Below are 26,320 nucleotides of genomic sequence, written 5' to 3'. Positions count from 1 at the left end.
GACAGAACAAAGGATAATCCAACAACGAGGTAGCAGAGGCAGGCAAGCAAGACACATGGCAGAGGATGAACATACAGGTGCTGGTCATTTAATAAGAATATCATCAAAAAATTGATTCATTTCAGTAATTCCATTCAAAAAGTGAAACTTGTATAATGTATACATTCATTCCACACAGACTGATATATTTCAAGTGTTCATTCCTTTTAATTTTGATGATTATAACTGATAACTAATGAAAACCCTGAAATCAGTATCTCCAAAAATTTGAATATTGTGAAAAGGTAACCGCACCCTGGCAGAGGATTGTGAAACAAAGACTGCATTCAAAAAGATTGTGGGGGAGATTCACAAAGAGTGGACTGCAGCTGGAGAGGATCAAAAGCCATTCTTGTGGGGGAGATTCACAAAGAGTGGACTGCAGCTGGAGTCAGTGCTTCAAGAACACACAGACGTATGCAAGACATGGGTTTCAGCTGTCGCATTCCTTGTGTCAAGCCACTCTTGAACAAGACACAGCGTCAGAAGCGTCTCGCCTGGGCTAAAGACAAAAAGGATTGGACTGCTGCTGAGTGGTCCAAAGTTATGTTCTCTGATGAAAGTAAATTTTGCATTTCGTTTGGAAATCAAGGTCCCAGAGTCTGGAGGAAGAGAGAAGAGGCACAGAATCCACGTTGCTTGAAGTCCAGTGTAAAGTTTCCACAGTCAATGATGATTTGGGGTGCCATGTCATCTGCTGGTGTTGGTCCACTGTGTTTTCTGAGGTCCAAGGTCAACGCAGCCGTCTACCAGGAAGTTTTAGAGCACTTCATGCTTCCTGCTGCTGACCAACTTTATGGAGATGCAGATTTCATTTTCCAACAGGACTTGGCACCTGCACACAGTGCCAAAGCTACCAGTACCTGGTTTAAGGACCATGGTATCCCTGTTTTTAATTGGCCAGCAAACTCGCCTGACCTTAACCCTACAGAAAATCTATGGGGTATTGTGAAGAGGAAGATGCGATACGCCAGACCCAACAATGCAGAAGAGCTGAAGGCCACTATCAGAGCAACCTGGGCTCTCATAACACCTGAGCAGTGCCACAGACTGATCGACTCCATGCCATGCCGCATTGCTGCAGTAATTCAGACAAAAGGAGCCCCAACTAAGTATTGAGTGCTGTACATGCTCATACTTTTCATGTTCATACTTTTCAGTTGGCCAACATATCTAAAAATCTTTTTTTGTATTGGTCTTAAGTAATCTTATTTTCGGAGATACTGAATTTGGGATTTTCATTATTTTTCATTGTTAGTTTAAATCATTACAATTAAATTAAATAAACATTTGAAATATATCAGTCTGTGTGTAATGAATGAATATAATATCCATGTTTCACTTTTTGAATGAAATTACTGAAATAAATCAACTTTTTGATGATATTCTAATTATATGACCAGCACCTGTAAGCACTGGCTAACGAGGAGGGCGGGAGCAAAAACAGGTGATACTAATAATGACAGCAGACAGACACAGACAGGCAGGGTGATGAACTGACAGGAACACAGACAGATACCAAACAGGCCCAAACTAACAGAACTACCAACAAGCAGACAAATACCAACAGAAATATGAATACATATAAACAGACATACAGGGAACAAAAGACCAAGGACATAAGACAAGAATCCCACTAGAACTCAAAACACAGAACCGACAAGCAGGCAGAGGAATACTGGAGGGAACAGACAGAACACATACCAGGCAGACATGGGGCAAAATAACCAACATAGACAGAATACACGTAACAAAATACCGAACAAGAAACTAACTCAGACAATAACAGAAACCCATGTAAACAGACAAACACCGACCAACTATAATACAGGGATCATAACAGACAAAACCTAAACGAGAACACAGAACTAGAACACAGAGTACCGAGCAGACTAAACCAAAATGATGCAGAGAAAGAACTAGAAGCAAATACTACGACATGAACTAAGGCACAGGACTGGGAACACAGACATGGAACCAAAACAGACTAAATAACAGATACTGAACCGACAAAACAATAACTCAGAGAAACTCAGGACAGGATCGTGACAGGCGCACACAAATATAAACCACAAGCCTTGATCAGATTATTCCTCTGAAGTGCCTAAATGTCACATGTCACTGGTAATTTCTCATGTAATGGTAACAAGACAGAACAAGCTTGAATTGAAGGTGGTGACAGGTCAAACAGCTCTATTGCCCATGTCATTACACATTATTTAGTATAAACAAGGGCAGGGTAGAGAGAGAGACAAAAGGAGAGTGATAGAGATTGAGGCAGATTATGTGTTGGATTGTGGGTAACATATTAGAAACTGAGAGATGAGCAATGGGCATCTCTCTGCGAGTGCCTGTAGTGATTCTGTGTATAACCGAATGATACATGGCTTTAATTTGATAGCACTCTCTATTAAGACCTGAGGAAAATAAAAAGAGCAGGCACTTCCAGAAACAGTGAGTAGCTGGAGGAGCTCCATTTTAAATGTGTTCTCCGTGTCCATATAATTGAACACTTCATTATCTACTTGGCTTTCTCCCTCCTCATATGTGCCTTTGTTTGGTCATTTCTCAGTTGAGAAGGACAGAGAGAAAAACTGACCTGCCAAATCAAGTGCAGATCAATGGAACCGGACCCACTCTGAGAATTACCTACAGCAGGAAGGCAATCCATTTCAAGATATGTCTTCCCCAGAATCAGCTATTTTCTCAGCCCATTACAATCTCCCAGCAATTCAACAACAATCAGCACCATACGTATGTCAGTGTGTATTCTATCAGGCATCTTCCTCACACCGTTGTTTTTTTTAACGGTGGCCAGGTTTTAAGTGTGTGTTTTAAATGTATTTTTTAAATTATCCTTGTCAGAGGAGAATTTCTGTCACTGTTTTGGGACAGAAGACAGTTGGCTTTAGATAGATAGATAACTTTATTGTCTGATTGGCCAAGAACCTGAAGCCTGTTTACCGGGCTGTTGTTGACCCGAAAAAAGAAACTGTATCCAATTTTTTTTCGTCCTGTGCTGAGCAGTATAGACAGACTGAGTGTAGCAGTTGCCAGGAGGACGGGGCTGCGCTCAAATGACCAAATATAGAAAACTGGCTCCGTATGACATCATTCTGAGGCGAGAGTAAAAAAAAACTGTTGAAACCGGAGCGTTCAGAACAGTTAGAATACCTGAGGTTTTGGCTCACATGGATTTCTTTTAAATATGTGTACCCCATTATTTGAAGCTTTGGCCGTGTTTAAAATGAACATCTTACATTGTAACATTATAAATATGACAGAAAATATGGAATATATATATATAATATTTGGTGTAGTTCTTTGCAATCAACACCATCCATAGATTGCTAACGCACAACCACAGAGAATAGAGCAACATGTTATATATATATATATATATATATATATATATATATATACACACACACACACACACACAAACATATATATATATATATATATATAATATATTAGTAATTTTTGGCCCATCTTAACATTTTCATGATCTATCATTGTGTTCTGATGTAAACTTTAATGGACTTTGTACACCAATCTCCTTTCAGATGTCTGAGCTCTTTACCTTGTTCCTAAGTTCCAGTTTATACTTCTGAATCATTCCCCTTAGCAAAGACATCTTGGGGAGGAAACTTATTTGGGCCTCCAGTTCTTTCAGTCACTATGCAGAGAGAACCATCTTGAATGGAACGTGGTGACTGGCTGAACAGCTTTACTGCCAATTTCATCACTTGTTATTTAGTAAAAACAAGAGCAGGGCAGACGTTGGAGATTGACTGGTAAATCATGGGAGTTTAAAGCAATGTCTGCCACCTATCTGCAGATCTCATGGTCCTCATGTGCAAACAGAACCCTGAGATTCTTGATCTCCTCTGACTTACTGCAACAAATTGCTCACAACCCAAAGGTGGCAATCTGCTGTTTACTGGCAGTGGACCACAGACTTGAAGGTGCTTACTCTGTTCCCCACCTCTTCACACTACCTGGGTGTCACACTGGAGGACATGGTCTGATTAAAAGGACTACATCATCAGAAAAAAGAAGCAAGATACAATCCTAAATCCGGTTCTACTTCCTGCATTAGGTCTATCTCCCTCCCCACCAGAGAGGTGACTATACATGTCCCAAGACCCTGTTTTATAGCCAGTCATCCAATAACCCTTGCCTTCACCTGGCACCCACCCCAGACATCTACACCTATCCGCGCAGGTGTGTAGCCACATATATTGGCAACATATAATTCCCTTTTGAAAAAGAAATGCATTTGTCAATGGAGCCATGGCAGGGATGTCTCACACAAATTACAAATGTAGTGAAGTTCACATGTGACACGCTGTTTGTTAATGCAGGTTCAACAGTCTGTATATAAATGCAACATCCAAATTTGTTTCTAATGAAAAAATGCAAATACATATATTTCTATTACATGTAATTAAAAAAAGAGAAAAAGAGTGTGTATACATCCTGTATATTATATTGGTGCTTTTTCAACCTGTGTTGACAAAAAAGAAAGGAATAAAAGAACAAAACTAGGTCTTGTGATGCTTCAATATAAAGCAAAACTATACTGCAGTGCCTGAGGCTACACAGATACACAGATTTCCCAAACAAGTGATTTTGACATCAAAATCTATTATTCAACAGTGGTGAAAGCAATAAAAAACCTACCAATACTGTCCAACTTAGTGGACATGACAGAAAGAAAATCATGAGAAAAGTTCCTTCGATGTCCAAGCTCAATATAGCTCATTATCCTTGAACATGGGCTCTAGATAGGTTGAGCTGTCACTTATTAAGCCTTGTAATGTTCCCTTGCACAGCACAAGACGGGATAAGGGATACTGCACAGTCTAAGTAGATAGGATAAGGGACAAATTAAAATCCGGAAAAGTTAGCTTGATGGGCCAATGGACTGATCTAACCTACAGATATGTGTGCCCGTATTATCCGAGCTAACCTCAGTCTAGAGGTCACTGCCACTATTAGTAGGAAATCAATTAGGATCACTCGCGACTCTAACAGATCGAGAATGTAGGCCAAGTGCCTTGATGTGGCGTGTATATAGGCTAATGCTGCTACATTCAGCCATCTCTGACTCTGCCTGTGAGAATGTTGCGGTGTTAATAAATGTGATGTTCACTTGTGATATAAATTTGATTAGTTGTCCTAACAATGTCAATGGAAGCACAGAAAAACAATTTGGAAGAAATCACCTTCGACTGTATGACAAGGATTTCATCAACACTGTCAGAATACAAGCTTTAACCTTCAGCAAGTAGATTTCATTGGGCCTTGGTGCTGCATAAACTGAGCTTGCAGTACAATTATAAAACAACCTCTAGACTACAACACATCTAGTTTTAGAAAAGAATAATCGACAGAAAAAAGGAAATGACAGTTCAAGGACACTTTCACTTCCAGCACAGCATGCTTGGTGACGGACTGTTATTTCATAGAGAGAGGATGCCAGTCTACTACTGGCCCAGGTTTCAGAGGCCTAACACCCACACCAAGCACCCTAGAGGATGACAGTATTGATGTGGCATGTCTGCCTCACTGTCATCTCCAGTGATGGCCACAGTCCTAACAGCTGACAGGCAAGCTTCCATGTGGGGATGAGTCATTTCAAATGTGGGGGAGCTGCTGCCATTTCAGGAAGCCACTTTTGATAGCAGGCTTGTGACTGCACACAATGATTGTGATTGGTTCATTCTCAGTGATTTCCTTTCTAAAACACAGAGCTTTACTTGGATGAGCCTTCAGATGAATGGGAAACATTTTATATAAACAACAACCCAAATCAAATCAAACCATATGCCACCACAAAAAAACTTAGCTTGACTTCTGCTGAAAAAAACCCCCCAAAATGCTAAATATGCTCACCAAGGCCCTGTGGTGTGATGCCGCTGCTGTCTGCGGGGTTGACGGCCCAGTAGTAGTACTTTAGCGCATGCATGAGCTGAAGCACTGTGCCCACTCGACGAATTGTGTTGTAGATAGTTGCTGTGCCAATGAACTCAGCAGAGAGGTATGTGTACAGAGACAGCTGTACCTGGAGTGGGAAAACACAAACACATAAAAAAATATATATATGTTGAAATTAATCCTTTGAACCGTAAAACCACATTTTTCTATGGTGGATTGCACTAGCTGAGCCTAGTATCCTTGCAAGTGTTTGTTAGGGGTGGCCATTGACCCTATATTACTCAGTTTCATAATTGTCGCAGCTCCACTCTGTTCAGTGATGATTAGCATGTCCTCTGTAATTAGCAACAGACCTGACAAGAATCCTTAATCCCAATACAGCCATTCCAGCTATAAATACTGAGGGCTTTTTCCCCATATGTCATAAATTATAGGATATTAACGATTGAAATGTGAGTCAAGATGAAAGGTGGCAGTGTGGTTACGATGTGAGCATGATGCGATATGGTTTGAGGCTACTGGATATGTGCAGTTGGTAATGTAATTTCCATGAGAACAGAACTTATTTGTCTACTAGGATATGGTCAGTGGGCCCATGTAATTAATGCATATTGCATGCTTGATCATTCACACATCTGGCTCTCCTTACCCTGTGCAGCAGAAAGGGACAGAGGAAATGTGGACTTTGTCGCATGTCCTAAAGGAAGAAGCAAGCATAGCTCTCTGTGCTGTTGAAGCGTTCTAACCCACTTCATTACTTCGCTGTTTCTCTCATTTTTTCTCTCTCTTTCTCCACGCTCTATTTTGGAGAAGTGTCGCAGGCAAAGCTCCAGACACTTTTGTATTTATTTCCTCCTTTTATTTATTCATGACTTGGCCCACCAGCAGCATTCCTGAGGCAAATGTATTTGCCACACAAACTCAGCTCCTTTGATATACCTCATCCCATTTTTTCATGGGTCATTATTTAAAGGGAGTGGGACTTTGGAACATTTAAAAACTTGGTTAGGTTGAGGACAGGAAAGTGGAACAGTCAAAGGGTGAAACTACATATTCTTTAATTTGACAACCCAACCTAGTCACCATATTTTTGCATTTTGCTCATTAAAATCATGTATCATCATATTTCACAACTACTTTTTATTACCACTGACATAAACACTTGTGGAATCTCACCAAAACTGACAACGATGTGATACAACACGCTAAATTTCCACCCCCTATTTCCTTTGAAACACAGGCAGCATCTATTTTCATCTTTGGAGAAGCAATAATGATGCAAAATATTACTGAAGCTTTCTGTGGTTGAAAGATATGCATCCACTTCAGCCTAATCACATTCAAAGACAACTGTCCCTTCATGGACTGAGTTACCTGCAGGATCTCACCTTAGCAGGGGTGTGGATCCAGATGGCAGCATTGAACAGGATGTGGTCACACAGCTGCTTCAGCAGTGGTGCCCCATGTGTCAGACCGTCCAGATACTTTGCAAAGGAGAGGAATTGCTCTAATACAGCCCTGGTGATGTGTGCACGTGATGACTGTAGGAAGAAGCACAAAGTCATGTTAAACAATCATTCTGCCAAGCCTATTGATCTAAGCATGTATTTCTCTGCAACAACCTATGTTAACTGTCCATAACATGTCTCTTTGCAATACCCATGAGGAGAAAAAAATGAATCGTCAAAAAAGAATCATATTCATGGAACTCAGAGACAAAATTGGGTAATTTGTGGGGTGGAAGCCCACCATTTAAGCAAATATTTGCAGGTTTAAAATTCAGGTTTAATCTTTAATTTGTTACCTAAATTGGTCTTTAAGTATTGTATAAAAGCACAAAGGTTTTTACATACATTTTTTACAGAATAGATAGATTTCATTGTTAAGAAAAGAAACAAGGTTGATGGAATAGAGATGTGTGAAAAACATAGATATGTAAGTAATATTTAATTGAATGTTTCTATTGTTTTGTTCCTCTTTATATGCTGTTAAATTTTGCATGTTTTGTAGTTAATTTAAAAAAGCAATGGCTGAAATAATTGTAAAGTATTTAAAGTAAAGATGTCTTTACTTTAAAGTTAAAGTCCTTCTCCCTGAAGCATCTATGTCAGTTCCTCTGTATGTAGGCTCAGTTAAAGGATGACTTGGTTTTGTGTGTACTACCTATGTTCTATAGCAGCAGGTTAGCATCTTGGTATTGGTGATAAATTGATCTTCTTTGTGAAGTTACAGAATCTAAAAAAGTGTTTAAACTAAATCACAGCAGGTTGTAGAGGCTTGAATTTGCAGAGAATTTCAGTTTGACAAATCCCGTTAGTGCTCCTGTCTGGCACCTGCTCGCTGCCCAGGTGGGGACTTGGTGAGGGCAGGAGAGAGGGAAATATGAAGGGGGAGAGCACGGGGAGAAAGGAAGGTGTGGTATAAACAGATCACTAACAGATGGTGCAATATGTGGAAGTGTGAAAGCTGGCAGCGGGAAGGAAGTAAGAAAAAAAACGGTTGCTCTCAGGTGCCGACTCTGCCTGGCTGTTAGTTAACAGCAGCCGAAGCCAGCAGGCAGGCAAGTCACTGAGTGACAAAGTGGAGTCATTTCTCAGAGCTCCAAAAGAGCCAGCACTCTGGGGAGGCCGGCAAGCTGCTAGATCTGCATCACAAAATCGGTAAATAAAGATTGATGCCGAAAGAGAGAGAAACCAAGGGAAGGGGAAGCGAAGCAGTCTTGTGGTGTTCTTCCTCTAGCTCTGTTTAGTTCAAAGACACATTCAGGGCACTGCTACAGGCAATGAAAGATCAGACTGTGGACACCTTGATAGTAAAACTTGGAACATATGTCATATCAGTTGGACATATTCCTTTTTCAAATTGGTGTTCAAACTGAGAAAATAATTTTTACTGTGATGAGCCCGCCTGTTTCCAGACTTTTATATATATATATTGGTAGATCTTGAACTTGCAAACAACACAGTATGCTGTAAGACATTTCAAACATTAGTTTTAACTTGGAAATGCAAGTTCACCTGCTGCCTTGAAAATGCAAGTTGAAGATGTACAGTGTTGTAGTTGTCTCAATGTTGTCTTTTTAGTTGATTGAACTTTTTCAACTTAGTTCAATGTCGTACTTAAAACAAATAATTATTTTACTTTATTAATACAAGAAAAACTTCCTTTAACTAGTCTAACCGACATACATTTCTGCATCATTGTAGTTCACGGTTTCGAGTTAAAACAACTTATTTACATTTATAGTACTTTCCATTTCAAGTCAAGAGGATTTAAATTCCAAAATTTGTTACAATTTACATGTATAAGGCCTTTGTCAGGTACCCCCTCCAATGGTGGCATCAGTCCTTTGTTGTTTACCACAAAAATGTCTATATTTTGGTTGGAATTTGAATATATGACTTGTATGCAATAGATAATTAGTAGGGATGAGCGAGTCCACTGCTATTTGTGTCTGTTACTGTTACTGTAAATTTTCTGTATTGTACTCGCAACGGGCGGGACTAACCAGAAGTTAGTTATTTAAGCATGAAATTGGTATGGGCTGATCAGAAGTTGCTATATTTATTAGAAAACTATTTACAGAACAGCCTCAGAACTGAGCTTCAGTCAATGTTTTTGATTACAGTAAGAGAAAGGTTTAAAAAGGACAGATATTGACACATTTTACTCTGTTGATATTCATACTTGTAAAAAGTACATTATCTGTACTGGATACTCATTTCAACTGAGAACTTACTCAACCCTAATAATTAATTGATTATGTCCATGTTTTAACTTTGCCACCATGGTTTAAAGAAGACAGTTTCTCTCAAATTCAAAAGACGCAGCAACTTGGCTATTTTTTTTCTCTTGCTCCCATCCCTGCACACCTGCTGTTTTTGCAAGTCAATCAACACATATTTAACTGATAAAAGTCTCACATTGTTAACACAATGAATTAATGCAAGTTTAGCTTTTGAAAACTCATAAATTTGAGTTCAAAATCCGAAAATTGTCAGAGTCCTTTGAGTTAAAAAGAAGTAGTAGGTGGACATAACTAAATGGGGCTGTAATGACTTCGACTGTATGGGTGAGGATAAATTTGGAAATATAAAAATGGTAATTTTCTGAGAAGTGATGTGTCACTTTGGTTACAGTCGCAACATGTCACGGAGGCTCTACCATACCTTCTCAAGTAGGTATCCAATCACCAGAAAGCCCTTTCCACCCAGCATCTGCTCCTGCATGGCCACAGAGCTCTTGAGCAGCTCAACCAGAAAGGCCAGGAGAGTGGCACTGCAAAACAAGGAGGCATAACTTCTCACACAGGGATAAAACATTCTATTATTATTCTAAAATTTGCCTGTTAAGTGTATCTATTCACACACTCAACAGGCGATGAAGGCGTCAATCTATGAACTACAGTGCCATGAGGAGATAGTGTGGCAGAGGGAAAAAAATAAGGTAATTTTCAGGGGATGTCAGCAATCATCTGGGAATTCTAGCTCACTACTTCCAGCCCTCTTCAACTCAGAATAAAGGGTTGGCTTCTTGGGCTCTCTCCTTCCACAGAGTGGTCTGAGGCACAAGATGTAACAGGGTGTGTATGTATGTGAGGTGGGGGGAGGGGTTTCAAGGGGGCAAGGCAGTGCACTGAAGATGTTTTTTTTCTTTTCAGTTGAAGCCCTTGGCTTAGTGACAGTGGTGCTCAGTGACACTTCACAATCGGCTTTCCCTTACATCCTCTGGTGGCTTCCACTCTAGCACAACAATCACAAAAACACAATCACTCCTCTGCAGGCGTTCCCATAGATACAATCACAACAAGCATACAAATTTCACTCTGCACTGTGTCTGTTTGTCTACCTTGTCATTTCTCACTACTGCTCCAACTTAGCTGGGCCAGGGGGAACACTTACAGAACTGGGCGACAGTCAACTCAGTGTGCTCGTGGTTTAGCCTCTGATCCCTACTGCAAGCACAGCTTCCTCCCAATTTGGCAAAGTAGTGGTGTTATGTCACTGCTTATTAAAATTCATGGTGTAACAGAGTAAAATGAGATCACGTTCATTAAAAGGAATGCTTTTAAATCACTATTTGAGGGTTGAGAACAGCCATAGCAGATCTTCAGGCATTATAGAGAGTTCATTGTTGTAGAATCTTTGAACTCCTAATGTCAGCAGACTTTAGGAGGACTCAATATAAAAGCCAAAGCACAGACAAAGCAAGTGTTAGGGAGAGTGACACATTGTGAGGGAAAGACCCTCCACATGCAAGCGAGAGAGAACGAGGGGCAGAAAGCAAAGATGAGAGGAAACTACAGAGGCAGAGAACCCTGAGTATGAGAGATTTGTGCTGCTGTGTGGCCACTCCTGAGTCTATCTAGTTGTACTGCTGATGTTGAACTAAGTCAGGATTAGAACAGAGCTCAGTCTCCATCCAGGGCACTGTGGGGTAGCTTTTGGACTGACCAACCCAGGATGACGAGGATGAGAGGAGTCTGAACCACAAAGTAACAATGAAACTGGACTATAGCTTGACCAAGGATGGTATTATAAGCAGGCAGTGGTTTATTGAAGTTATATTGGTATTGATGTACATGTTGACCAAATTACACGAGACAAAATACACTATTTAAAGCAGAAAAAAGTACTTGATGTAATACAGAAACACTGTTGTTTGTCCAACAGACATCTACTCTAATTCTGGATGTTGATCACCAGGATGTCATGTTCGTTCCCGATAGTATTTTGTAACATTTCAACAAACCCATTTTTTTGATGAGATTTACTGCCTGTAACCACACCACCACAAGAATGGTGATAATAATTAACAACAAGTCTACAACATCCCAATTTTCTGTTGCACCTCCACCTTAATTTAGGCTGATAATACAGAAAAAACTAATATTTATACAAAAATTCACCCTTTTGTAACTTTAAATAGTCATTAATATTACTTAAGACTTTTTTTCTCCTTCAGTTGAAAACACAGCCTCATATACAAGGTCTAAAAGGGTTTAGATCGGGGACAAAAAAGTAATCAAATTCACAATAACTCTAAACTGAGCTTTTATCATACAATTTTATGTGTATAATTTCTAAGGCATCAACTCAGATTTCTAAAAAGAGAAATTCTCTTGTATAGTAACAAAATTTCTACTTCTTACCATACAGTGGCTTCCACCTGGCTGTCATTAAGCTGATGGTAGTCCAGCTGAGCGAAGAGCGGGAAGAGCACCTGGATCCCACCAATGGAGTGGATGGCACTGTGGATGGAGTGAGTCACTGTGGCTTTTACATCCTGTGAGGATAATATAAAACCAATAAAACACACTTTTGTAATGAGCGCAACAGAAATCAATCAATCAATATCTGGGATAGTTAGAGTAAAGCGACTGACCTGTAGCATAAGGGCGTGCGGTGAGTGCACAAAGATGGAGGAATTTTCTTTCGGCGAGGATTCCAGGCAAAGCTGGGCGTCAGTGGCCTTGGCGTTATAGGTGAAGGCGATGGAGCTGGCCAACTTGCTGTCATACAACACCTGCTTGTGATGCTCTGCTAAGTGGATATCGCTCTCTGACTTGAACTTAAATGTGCTCTGGAAAGAAAGAGATATAGATGCAGGAGAATGAGGGAAAATAGAGAGAGTGAGAGCAATATATTGAGTAGCTCCTTCCTGTACATGCATGCACATCAATGTGTCTCAAGTGCAATGTTTAATTATAACTTGATAAGATGTGAAAAATGAAAAATGACAAGAGGCTTTTTTGTATTAGCAACCACACATTACTAGAGGTCAGAATTTCTTCTTGAGACTGCACTACAGTATATAAACATTTTGAAAATGCATGAAAATGAAATTTCCTATTGATTAAAAGCTATCCTCTATCATTCTTTATTGCTGCAATTAACAACACAACCGTATATTTGCTTTTTAGTGATGCAACAGAACACAGTTTGTGTCAGTGCAAGTAGTGAAATGAAGCTGCAGTATGCGTTACACTGCTTAAGAAAAGCTACATTAAAAAGCGCTATTTAGGCATAACATTTAATAATAATAGATTTTTATTTCGTAATGCAAACATATTTGATCTTTGTGTCTCATAGTATGCCTTCGCATTTTATGTGGGAGGATTCTTCAAGTTCTACTGCAGAGTACAATGATTAGGATCAGAGTTGCTATGATACTGTAGATTACCTGCATTAATTTAACCCATTTACTCTCACATGTTCTAGGGAAATCTCAAGCCAAGCAGTCTTAGCTGAATTCTCAGGCTGAAATGGAAAAAGGCTACAGAGTGTGCCATGATTGCAGTCTTTTACTAAGCACACATTAACATTTTTACCAATGCATAGGGTTCTTAAGGAAGAGATACTTTCTGTTCAAATACACTTTTTGCACTCATGAAACAGGAGCAAATACGAGAGGAGTTCATCCAGTATGGCTGAAAACACCTTTAAATTAAAGCCGTCAGTCTGCAATTTAGCTTTGTGTTACTTTGTCACTTCCCATCCCAAGTAATCACACTCAGCGTTTATTTATTGAATTTATTGAAAAATTTGAACTAAATTATACACAGTTGAGACACATCTATAAACCCTATAGAAAGTCTTATACACTCTGCAAAAAAGCATGCTCTCACTTACAACTGCTTCTATTTTCAGCAAAATTAAGGTGTTAATATTTGCATGAACATAAAAACATTCAACAACTAAGACATTAACTGAACAAAGTTTCACAGAAATGTGACTAACATAAATAGAAAATGTGTCCCTGAACAAAGGAGGGGTCAAAATCAAAAGTAACAATCAGTAGCCTATCTGGTGTGGCCCTGTGGTCCTGTGCAGGTGTTGTCACATGTGGTCTGACACTGCAATGACCATCAGCTGTCCTTCTTGTCTATCTGTAGTGTTGTCTTAGGCGTCTCACAGTACAAACATTGCAATGTATTGGTCTGGCAACATCTACAGTCCTCATGCCTCCTTGCAGCATGCCTAAGGCATGTTCACACAGATGAGCAGGCATCTTTCTTGTGGTATTTTTCAGAGTCAGTAGAAAGGTCTATTTAGTGTAAGATTTTATGACTGTGACCTTAATAATAATAATAATAATAATAATAATAATGGCAGTTTATGTCTTAGTTGTTGAATGTTTTTATGTTCATGCAAATATTAACACATGTTAAGTTTGCTGATAATAAAAGCAGTTGTAAGTGAGAGGACGTTTCTTATTTTGCTGAGTATATATGCTATAATTCTCATGAATACAGAACAAATTGCACTGGTGACGTAATGATTGTTGTGATGTCTAACCTCTTAATAAGGATCAAGGATGTGTCTAATATGTTTTTAATGTGTCATATATGTCTTGAAATTTTATTATTCCCTAAGACATGTGAAGACATTTGATGGCTGTGCAAAAAGAAGGAGGTTCACCCAGTCACTGTCTCACTTACACATTTATTATGGCTAGCATAACAAATAGCTGATCGATAACATACTAGTCTTAATTTACTCAATCAATAAGCTGTTGACAGATGAGCTGAATTAATCTGTCGATGAAGTGTGAATGGAATACACTTAAGAAGGATATCAAGTCATTTAATCAGGAGGGTTGAATTATTAATGAATGAGAGACATGTTTATCCTTCCCTCTCTGACTCATGGACCTCAAGCGGATGGTGATAAGATAAAGAGAGACAGGAAGTAGAAGTTCCAGTGAGAAACAACCATCTGGTCCTAGAGGGACTGTAGATAAATACAGTATGTTACGCAATGCAAGCAAACAGGGTTCATGCACCAGCCTAAAAGGCATCTAAATCTGGGCTGCTTGTTTCAGTAAGATAGTAAATGGATAAAATGGTAAGCCGACTCCGGTCGTCAATTGTACGATTGTGCATTCTATTCTGAGAGCTGAATGTTAAGTAGGTGGCAACATTTAGAGGAAACATACCACATATTTTCTTTGCTGTATATACCTGCTACAAATATTGCATAACACTACATTTGAATCAGCTTGTATTGCAAAAGTTCTCAGATCCTAGAACTTTATCGTCTGGGTTTAGATTTTACTTTGGGCATGTTAATCCTGTTTCCAAATGATACTGGTAAATATCCATACATTTGCTGGTGCGGTATCTGTAGCCTGGCAGCATTATTCTAGCAGAAGTTTTACAGGGAAGTTGCAGAAACAGAGAGGGTTCAGCCACATTTAACTCCTTCCAGTCAGATGATGAAAAAGGCATAAGAGGGATTCTGTTCATCTGCTATGATAAAGTCCACAGAGCAGCCAGCATGCATCTCATCATGTAGTCTCTAACATCATTCAAAAGTTCCTACTCACGGAACCCAAGTGACAAGAAATAACAAGCTCCACTGCCCTGCACTTTAGGATCAGCCCTGCCGCAGCGTGACAATAATGATCTCATGGGTTACGGCTACAGTAACAAACCCTGTAGCATAACAGCATCATTCCACAGGCCAGTCTTCCCTGACAGGGGAGAACCGGGACTGTGAGGCTCTTCAGTCTCTCCTTGCAGTCTGTGGTGCATACTGCAGAGCACTGTTGGCACAAATTCAACTAGCTAATCTGCCTCATGTAGAACACATATGGTAGAGATGATAGAGGGTAAAGACAGAAATAACTCTGAGTGCATCATGTGAAAGACATAAAGTCATGGCTTAATTGTTTTGACTAGTCAACTCAGTGACTAAAACTTGTGTTCAGTGAAGCTGTCACTGTATATTGGTGTGACAGATGTTACTAAATTACTCCAGGCCAGGCTATTTCCCACAGCTGGAAAGAGATATGTAGTTATCCAGAATACCCTCAGTAACTGGGCTTTTTAAAACTCTTCTGTTGTGTTTACTAGTATCCACTGGGAACTATATTGTTCATACAGAGATACATTTCACACATTTCTGAGGCAATTCCCTTGTATGAACCAGCAGTGATGAAATGACAGTCTGATATGACAGTTAGCTTCTGTCAGCCTCAGTGTTAGTAGACCCAACACTGGCCCTTGATATTATCTCCAAATGGCTGGGAATGTTTCAAGTCAGTCATAGAAATAGCAATATACAATGAAAGATGTTTGGTACTTTAAATGAAATAACCAGGAGTCCATCTCAGTTCAGAGTGCAATTTCACATACAGCAATATGAAAAGAGCCCAGGGAACAGATTGTACTAATAGGTCTGTCAGATTTATAGTCATAAATCATAACGTGCAGTAGAAATTGTAACCCTAGGCAGCAATAATCTCTGCATTTCAACTACCCGCAGAAGTTACAGTAACATTCAATACACTGTGTGAGCAAGGGAAAGCATGTCAAACATCAAACATGGATGAGAGGACCATGGATCAAAAAATAAATCATACATCAGCTCTGATGTTTTTTCTCTGGCTGTGGAGCTGAGCTGAGTTACAACCGATATAATGAAAGTCCAATGTACATACTGTAGCAGATGTATGCTGTGATCTGCTGCCCTCAACCAACAGGTTTCTTGTCACCTGGACAGCACAATGGGCCTGACAACTCGTTGATCTTCCTCCTCAACTCACCTGACTGGCTCCATCATACTTCTATCATACGGCTTCATCAATTGCAGGTAATTGTCTCCCTGGGACATGCTCTTCATTATTTTGAGAAATCTAGAGGATGGCTCCGCTGAAGGTTTAGAACCACAATTAAGGAGGTAAACGGCAAGTCACCAGCCATTAGTGAAGAGACCAAACAATGAGTTCTCTTGGGAATCTCCAGGCATTCATAGACCTGATTGAAATTACAAACATCCATCTCACAATCTTCAACAGAGTAAGCCAAAGACTGCTACTCCTTCCTGCCATAAAAAAAGGTCAAATTTTGTCATTGAAGCAGCTAGAAAGTAAACACAGATGGACAGAGATATTGTAAATTGTCTGAGACACATCCTGTGTTCAAAGCTGATTTGGCAGTGTGTGTCATTCTTCCATTTATGACAGAGTGCAGGGCTTTAAACTGTGAAGAAAAAGCAGCACTTTGTGAGCATCAGGAGCAAAAGTGAGACCGTGAGAGGGAGAGAGAGCAGTTTCTGAATCTTAGAAGAAACTGAGAGCACAATCATGATGAGGTCAGTGGAATATTTAGGGATATAGAGAAAATAAAAAAAATAAACAAACAATAAACAAAATGTGCAAAACCAAATATTTGGTCTCCATATGATTAACATTCACAGCTGAGTCCCCTTCTGGGTAGGTCAGCATATTTCTGTATTCACAATCTTTTGGTCTTTGTCAAGAAGCTACACCTGCTGCAGCTGATATAAGTCGGCTGAGGACTCTATCCCATCAGAGCGCCTGCTGCTTCCATCGGTGTATTGTGCCTTTATTTCCAAGAAGTAGGTAATTTATGCAGCTGTTTATCTGGGAGGAAAAGCATCTCCCAGGACGGATACCCACAGCAAAGAGGGCACCACTTGGCATAGATTTCACAGATTGATAGGTGATGCAGACTGCTTACATGTAATATAATTTAGTCTCCCTCAAGTACATACCTTATAGCCTGGTCCTAGCTGATGAATTGCAAATATCTGCGCGGGATTGAGGGCTTCACTGAACACATAGACGGCTCCTAGCTGCCCGCAGAATACTCTGTTTGCGTCTGCTGTCTCAGAGGACCCAAGGAAGCACTTATCATAACTCTGCAAGAGAGACACAGAAATAAAAGGCAACATCATTTTATACTTTGGTACAACATTTGATTGTGCAAACATATATGTATGTGTGAATATATATATATTAAATAGTATTTTCAAACTTATATCTACAACTATATAACTTCTATGTCTCTCAGTGTCAACGTTGACAATTCCCTAAAGGAAAATGCAAAACAATGGTGATTTACAAACCCTGATTTACAAAGATTGGAAACCTCAATATAACCTCTGGGATAGAGAGAATTTGTGCTGTGATTGTATTTAAAATAAAACTGAAGGATAACTTATAACAACAGCAGCTAATTAAATAACTGAAGAAACAGTCAGTAGATCTATACAAGTGGTAGTGGGGGGGGGGCATCAGATTTCTTAATAGAGAATTCAAATCTTGATCCAGCTGCTCTTTATTTAACCCTGTTTAAAAAGCCTATGCAATCTGAATTATTAAGCACATACAGATTAAATGTGACACTAAAATGTTTCTGAACAAGAGACACCTTAAAGACATAACTATGCTCACTGAGCTTGTGAAAATAAGGACAGCAATACTCCATTAAATATAAGTGTGTAGGCTAAAGACACAGAATGCTACGATAGAAAAAAACATCTAAAATGGGAACATTTAAGTTTTAAATAAGAGAAATAGTAGATGAAGAAAACCAGAAATGTATAGATAACACAAATTATCCATGTTTCAAAAGCAGAACAATGTCTCCCTTCAACTTCTCAGCTTTTTAAACTTATTTATGTTACCAGAAACCTGCCACATGTAGCCACACTTTGTCAGCTTACAATATTTTCTGTGCACATCACCAGTTACATGACCTTTCTCTCCATGGAATATGAGAACACAGCACAGTGGTTGTTGTTTAAAAAACCCAATCCAGGAAAATGTGATAAGCTGCAAGGTTGTAGAATGTTGTCTCATTTGATGTCTCACATGTTTGTCACTTGGTTAAAAAAGGCTAATCTAATCTATCCTCCTGGTGTGTCTGTGGTATGATTTCTAGTGTCTTTGTAATGCCGCCATCACGCCATCATCAAAATAATGCTACCTTATGGTTTATACTTTCTTTTCTGGTGAAGATTCCTCCACAAAAACTATTCATCACAAATTAAGGCAGCTTTGGTTAATGTGGTGGAATATTTCATCAACCGCACTTCTCAGCCTGTCATTTGTGCAATCTTCCTTTGAATACACAACTGAAGCACACCTTTGGAAATGTGTCTCATCTGTGCAAGTACAAATTGCTTTTTAAATCTGTCCCTAAGAGCCATGTGTGACTACAGGTTTCATTTTGGCTTAGAGTCATTCAAACATGCACAAATCACGCTGTTACACCATCACTCACAATGTTGTCATACACTTTAAACAAGTATGCTTCAGTCTGATTATATTTACAATATCTGTACACATATATACAGTAGCTACTCAGATTTTTCACTCTATACATAAATCTCTTCTCCCGGTGTTTGATATTCCATCTTCCACCCTCTACTGCAGCACAACTTTGTGACAAATGGATATTCAAATTAAGACTGAAATACCAGTCGTATATCTGAGAGAAATCCATGTTGATATGGTAAAACTCATTTTGCTCAATGAGCACTACTGAAGACGTATGTGGTTTCCTCTCACAATTTGCAGCCATGCGAAATATATGTGGCAGCCTCAGTCAGCCCGGTGCCAATAAAGAACCTCAAAACCTGTGGAAAAAAGTGAGGAGGAGTAAAAAGAAGAGAGCTTACATCATTTGTGTTGACGTGCCATGCCATGTCTCCATAAGAAACGAGCTGTCCGCTAACGTAGCATCTGATTTCACTGTTCCTCCAGCGGCTGTAGATGTGAACTATACTGATCATGTACCACTGAGGGAGAGAAGAAAATTTTAAAAGAAAAAATTAATACATGAGCTACAGAACAGGTGAATTATTAAGTGGGTCATCTTTCTTTTACAAGAAACACACACATAACTAAATTAAACTACACTTTTTAAACAACATCTCCCACATTTCTCGTCAGCTTTCAAATTTGTTTCTTTTAAAGCTGTGATTAGTATGAACCTCAAAGTTACTAGAAAGCCAAAGCCATGAGATTCACTACCTAATGTTCGGAAATCTGCAGTGGAACATTGTGAATAGATCAGAGAAAAGGCTAAGAGGAGGCAAGGCAACGCATTGTTCCCTTTGCACAAAGCCACGTCAGACACTGGCTGTAATTATCCAAGGATGAAACATGAACTACAGCTAGTCTAGTCAAGTCAAGTCAAGAGCTGGAGAAGTGACTTTAAAAGATGTCATGTCAAGACACCACAAAATAGTTCTCAGGCATCAAAAGCCAACAACATATCATGTTTTCATAAACAGTTCGTGAAAGGCTGAGCCAAAGGTTTCTCAGCATTTTGCAACTTTTATTTCAAAGATTTTATGGACAAATGTATTCTCTTAAGTATTTAGATTTTTTTCTGCTAATTTCTAATCAATGCAATATAATTAATGCTTACATGCTAACTGTGTTAACTCATGAAACAAATGTAACATTATATAAGGGCAAGACAGCAGTAGGCAATAAGCTGTCCATCTCTTATGTCTCCCCACTGTCTATCAGTTTGACCCACGAAGGGCACTGTGAGCAGTCTAATGGAATTACAGCCATCTACACACAAAAGGTAAGGACACTTATAAGAGGATTCATGGCTGAGGGGAAGAGTGCAAACTGCTTGCAGATAATTTAGAACGGCACTTATCTGCAGATGTCTGAACCCTAAATCTATTAAAAACTTAATTCAACATATGAGCTTCTACAAAACGAAACATGCACTGTGGCAGTAGGAATAGGATGAATGGTTGTTCCCAGGTGTTATGAGAACGATCTAATTGTTTGACACATGCTTTGAGCCAGATTTCCTGCTCTGCAGGGAGAGCAACACTACACTGACATTCCACACTAAATTAAGTATCATTTTCTCATCTACATTTATATCCAATTACAACTGTAAGACTCCTCTGGGGATCTTCAAGAAATGTTTCAGGTTTTTTGCAACTTTGCAATGCCAATAAAAGAACAGGTGTTTGGGTGTGGAGTCAAGGGTAAGTGTAGCCAAAACTGCAGAGTGTTTTAAAAGAGCATTTCATTTCATTTATTAGGATCCCCATTAGCTGTAGCCGAAGCAGAACAGCTATTCTTCCTGGGGTCCACACAATACACAACACTCTATACATCACAGTACACAATCACAGAAGATCACACACATCACCACAACAAAGACAAAAACAACAACACAAAAACACAATACAACACACCACAGAACCCAGCTCTTATCAGTAAAAATCACACAAAAAAACAAACAAAAGAAAACAAAAATAAGAAAATCTTTTATCTAGATAGTACATTGTGCTGTTTAAAATCTAGATACTAGGCAGAGCGTTCCATGCATCCATGGCTTTATACATTTCAGTTTCATTTATGTTTGTTTCAACTAAAATCCAAAGCCTTTCCTCTCAATTCAGGCCACAATTATGTGCAATTCTGGTAATTGGTGGTTGGTGTAATGCAATCTATGTTCAGATGTGGCTAACTTAATAAATTAGATTATGTTAAAATAATATAGGTCTAAAAAACATAATCATATGTTGTATAATAGCTAAAACTCGTGATTGAAAGCCAAAGCTTACCTTCCTGGGCTGAAAATCATATTTCACACAATGCTGGAAACCTTTTCCTTTAGACTTGAGTGATGTCACGATCAAGCAGTTACCAACAAAATGTGCAGAGTATCCAATGCCCTTGCTGGTACGAAAGCTGTAAACAGAAAAATGCACAGTATATATCATGAGCTGCAAATTTCACAAGGTTTCCAATACCTAATTCATTTATCGACAAACATTAGTAATATATATATTTCAACCTAACTGAGATGGAGGGTTTTCTGACCAAGATATGCAGTCTGCATTTTTTGTGACTTTAAGTATTCATTAAAGCAGTAACTGACAAGTACTTCTTAAAATTTTTATGAGACTTATGATATTACGCTTAACCAGTCACAACAGGGAAATACTTGAGGTGAGACTACAGCTAGTGCAAATTTTGCAGGCATGGTGATTCAGTGCTTCAGTTATGCTGCCTGGGTCTAATCCCTTCAATCTGATCTTCTTGACTCCACAGATAAAATATATACCATATAATGTCAGCATTTAGGAAAAGTCACCTGTATACAATATGAGCAAACCCTGTACAGCCATCACCTGATGCACACACACAACTTTGCGATACCACGCAAATTCTCTGTTCTTTCCCTGCTTGGACTGAACATCGTTTTCACTGCTGACATGTACTGACTACACTCTATAGTAATCTACCATCGTCAAAGCCCCACACCACCACCACCACCACCCACTGGGATCATCTAAAACAAACAGACCTCTTTGTCAAGGCAGATAAAGAGAGCCTAGGCTTTTATATTGTGGGCTGCATGCAGGGACAGAGAGATATACAGTAGAGCCCCACACCAAGCTACCACTGAGCCAGCCAAGACGCTCCAGTGGACAAGCCTGCTTGTGATTACACATCAGGTGGAAAGCAACACCTTGGTCCGCTTGTGAACATACAATTCTTTTTTGTTGTCTACATGCCCTGCCACTGAGCTATGAGGCCCTCGGATCAATGAATAAACAGGATTAGCTTGGCAAATCTCAGCATTTTTGTGACTCTGTCAGTAAGGAATCGCTGCCACCTGAATACCAACAACTTAGCTTAGCCAATATTTCTGTATTTGATGTTACACATCAGAGAAACGTAGAATGTCCTTCCAAGGTGAGTAGATTATTTCAGTCAAACTGTGTGATCCAGGTAAAGCAATGGCAGCCAGCAGAGGATACAGTGAACTAACTGTTATCTCTGAGCAATTAGTTTGAACGGTCTTTCCCATCAACCAACTGTACCTTTTCATCTTTATTATCCACTCTCTCTTTCATTCTTTTCCAAAAATCTTTTATACTGTATGTCCCATTGTTTTCTGTGATTTTCACCCAAAGCTCACTCATAAACAGAAGGAACTGCAGCCGAACTGCACTTTTGGGTTATTGATTTTAGCACTAATTACCCACAAGCCCTGGCAAGAGCTGGTATGTTGAGCTTATGTGGCAGGTATTCAAATCTAAATGAATACCTCCACAGTGCCTCCACTGCAGCAATTCTCCTCTGTAACAGCCAGCACCAGTCACTGTGGTTCATGCTTCATTGGGTTTTAATCTCAATAATCTCAAAAATTCCCTTCTTTCTCTACAATAATTCACGAACAATATCTGGACAAAATGAGGCCCTTTCGAAAACCACATTACATAACTGCTGGCAGTGTGTGAAAAATAGTGTCTGTAAAACTAGTTTAACCTTGAAAAACAAGTTCCGGTCATAATCTGCTTAGATGGGAAAATCACTGTAGGTCACAGAGTATCAGACATAGCATATTGCTTTGTCAATAAAGACGCTGGTAGCTTTATAGGTCTCTGAAGAGAGGGAATGATTTCTAATACAAAGCTAAAGCAATTAGATTGATGAAAAACAAGAATGTGTAATTTTCTTCTCTCTGGTGTTATAATGTAGACTTACAGCACCAGTGAGAGAGCTAGGAGTGTATTGAGGACATTGGAAACGTGGAGCGCAAATGTATGTAATTGTGTACTCACCAGTAGAGATATGGTTTGTCCTTGTCAACATTGATGTTATTCAAGGGGTCCATTCTAAACCAGGTGTTGAATGTAAACCCATTCTGATAAGGCCACTTGGCAATAGGAGGTAAAGCAATGGCCTGGGACAAAAAAAAAACAAAAAATAAAAACAGAAAGATGACAAAACAATCGCGCAGTGTGAGAGACAGACAAAAATCTGTTGTACTGTCTCTACAAGAGTAGTTAAGGTAATATTAAGCTACACTGTGTAGAAATAAACTTGAGTCAGAGCACAAAAACCAACTAACTAACCAACTCACTATAGAATAATCTGAAATCCCAAACTGTTTTTTTCTTTTTTTGCACCTAATACTTACTGCAAATATTTAACATTTATAAACATCTTTTCTCAGGTCACACAAATGTGTATGTTCTAATTTATCAATAAATAACACACAGGAAATTGCATTTTACTGGCCAACTAATAAGCCTTATAATTCCTGCTCGTGCTGAATATTTTTTGATGACAAGTGTCCAACCTCTTTGGAATAAATCTAGCAGTGATTCTAGTCCTATTTGCATTTGCTGTTAAGTTGATTTTAATCTCCAAGATTGTTTTAACTCTTTAACAATCAGTGAAAAAACACATTTAATGAAATTACTGTGATAACTCTTTCGGTTAGTCAACAAGCTTTGGTCTGGTGCAACAAAATGCAACGGTGATGAACAGTATGCTTCAATCTGTAGCAAGTGTAATGTCCTCTACTACATCTCAATTTTTTCTCAATATGTCAGTTCCCAAGATAAACTATCAGCAACCCTGAACTGCACCTATTCACTACAATATCAATCTTTCTTACACAGGGTGGATTTCTCACACTTTTGTTAACTATAAACTCTTTAAACCATTTGGACTAGTGTTACATACAGTATACACACATTTATGTTATTAGTGGAGCTGTTACCAGCCATTACACACCATTTTAGTTGACTACAGAGTGGAAATGTGTTAATGCTTACTGCTGCACTGCGACCAGGAAAGTTGAAGAAGGCATCTGGACCGTGTCTCTGGGGCATCTGATTCAGCACAGACAACATTTTGACCGCATGCTTCGGCTGCACAAGTGGCAAAGACATAAAGAGTAGCAGTCAAGGCTTTCTCTCAGACTGTTTGGACTGCAGTCAATACACTGTCAATTACTTCATTCACTCATTCTCCAGATAGACAATTACTGAACAAGCCCCAAACAGATCAGTGTGCTGGCTCTCTGAGGGCAACTCAAGTGACAGTGTCAAACCAACACACACGGCTGTCGAATTGCTGCATCCTGTCCCTGCTATCACTTACCCAGAGGCCTCCTTCCCCTCGCAGCATGCTGAAGAGCAATTTCAGTTCCTTCACTGTGATGCTGTAGCTGGCCAGCACTCCCAACATGTCCACTAGCAAGTCTATAAAGGCAAGATAGCAGGCACGCATCACCACCAACACATATACACACATACGTACACACACGAGGTGAAAGAGGAGGAAACGACAATCATCAAATGCATCTGCATTTTACAGATATTATAATTCATCCACACTGCACAGGAGGTCCTCATGGTGAAAAGTACTCAAATGCATCAACTCCTGAGATAATAAAAACAGTTTTGCTTTAGTTTAGCTTCATTCTCGCTGAGTTCATTGTCTGTGAAATTCCATTATATTTATCACAGAAACTCTTCCACTACAATTACATGGAAACTGACTTGTAAATCAAAGTGATGTCTAAATGGGAAATTGTTTAGCACCGCAGGGAAAATGCATTTAGATTTCATCAGCTGCAACATAATTGTGTAAAATATGAAAGTGACACTGACTTCCAAAGACAACTCCATAGTGACCTGAATATAGAGTTATTCTGGCGCTTATTGCAGAAAGGCCTATATGTACCAAAAACAACAAGAAAAAATAAAATTAATAGTCCCTACAGAATGTTCAACTTTTCATTTGAGATAGCATACCTTGTTAGTGAATAAAGTGTTGTTCAAGGGGAAATTCTGACCTGATAGTGGTGCTAGAAAAAAGTTCAGGACGTTACTACACTGTGGGCCGGATTTACTAACACCACGAATAAAGAGTACTAAATTGCTAAAGTGTGCATTAGAAATATTGCACGTGTAATTGCAGTACCTGTTATGGATGATTAACTAACAATTATTGCGTAGATTACAACAACTGACCCCCCCGAAGCCAATTACTCATACCACAACCATCACCGAGTGTGTGCCTAAACCTAAGTTATTGATTATATGGATCTCGACCAGTGAACCCTACAGCTGCGCTGCTAGCAGACAGGGTTAACCTCCTTCGTGTTGCTGTGCATTACCACCACTACTCCACTAGATGGAGCTGTCACAAAAAAACTATGGTCCTAGAACTGCGGTCCCAGGATTACGGGGGTCCTGAAACTGCAGCCTCCGGTACTGCAGCTATATAATATTGGCCACTGCGTAAAAACCTTGTTTGTTTCATTCAATAAGGAAATCGTATTCACCTGCCCATCCTGCCTAAGACTGCACTAAGTACTTGGGCCAGCACACCTGAAAAACTGCTTTGGGAAACCCCAGCAGAAACAAATACAGTTTGCTGGAATGACCCAGATCAAGGAAATGCCAGCAGTTCGTCTTCATCCAGCCAGAGGGAACAATCGCCAACCGTCCGCAGCGTGACCAGTCACTCAGTGATCTCCTGTCCCTGGCCCTGTACACACCAACGCCCCACTCCCTCTCCGATGCCTACAATGGGTTGTGTCGCTATTACGACCGGCGCGCTGTGAACAGTTGATGATCGTTCCCTCTGGCTGGATGAATTGTACGCATGATCAATGCACTACAGCAGCTGGGGGCTCAGGTCGAAACGAAATTTGTTTTATTGGCATGAATGTTAACACTATTGCCAAAGCTTCAAGGAAAATACAATAAAAAAAAACAATTCAATTCATATAGTT

At 39.4% G+C, this 26,320-nt stretch overlaps 1 protein-coding gene across 1 annotated transcript in view; it reads right to left on the bottom strand.

The window, feature by feature from the left end:
- The window catches only part of nbeab (neurobeachin b), a 213,854-nt gene that overhangs the window by 119,237 nt on the left and 68,297 nt on the right, over nt 1-26,320 (bottom strand). Inside the window, 11 exon segments of the mRNA XM_038692696.1 lie at nt 5,941-6,109; nt 7,371-7,523; nt 10,152-10,260; nt 12,134-12,267; nt 12,367-12,564; nt 17,502-17,648; nt 19,413-19,532; nt 21,339-21,465; nt 23,349-23,470; nt 24,351-24,446; nt 24,679-24,779. Of these exon segments, the coding sequence (XP_038548624.1) occupies nt 5,941-6,109; nt 7,371-7,523; nt 10,152-10,260; nt 12,134-12,267; nt 12,367-12,564; nt 17,502-17,648; nt 19,413-19,532; nt 21,339-21,465; nt 23,349-23,470; nt 24,351-24,446; nt 24,679-24,779 (1,476 nt within the window).

This window comes from Micropterus salmoides, unplaced genomic scaffold, assembly GCF_014851395.1.
Source record: "Micropterus salmoides isolate LMB-PRFRI ecotype aquatic unplaced genomic scaffold, ASM1485139v1 Ms_hic_scaffold_3, whole genome shotgun sequence".
Taxonomy (NCBI): Eukaryota; Metazoa; Chordata; class Actinopteri; order Centrarchiformes; family Centrarchidae; genus Micropterus; species Micropterus salmoides.
This window is presented reverse-complemented; position numbering and strand designations above follow the sequence as displayed.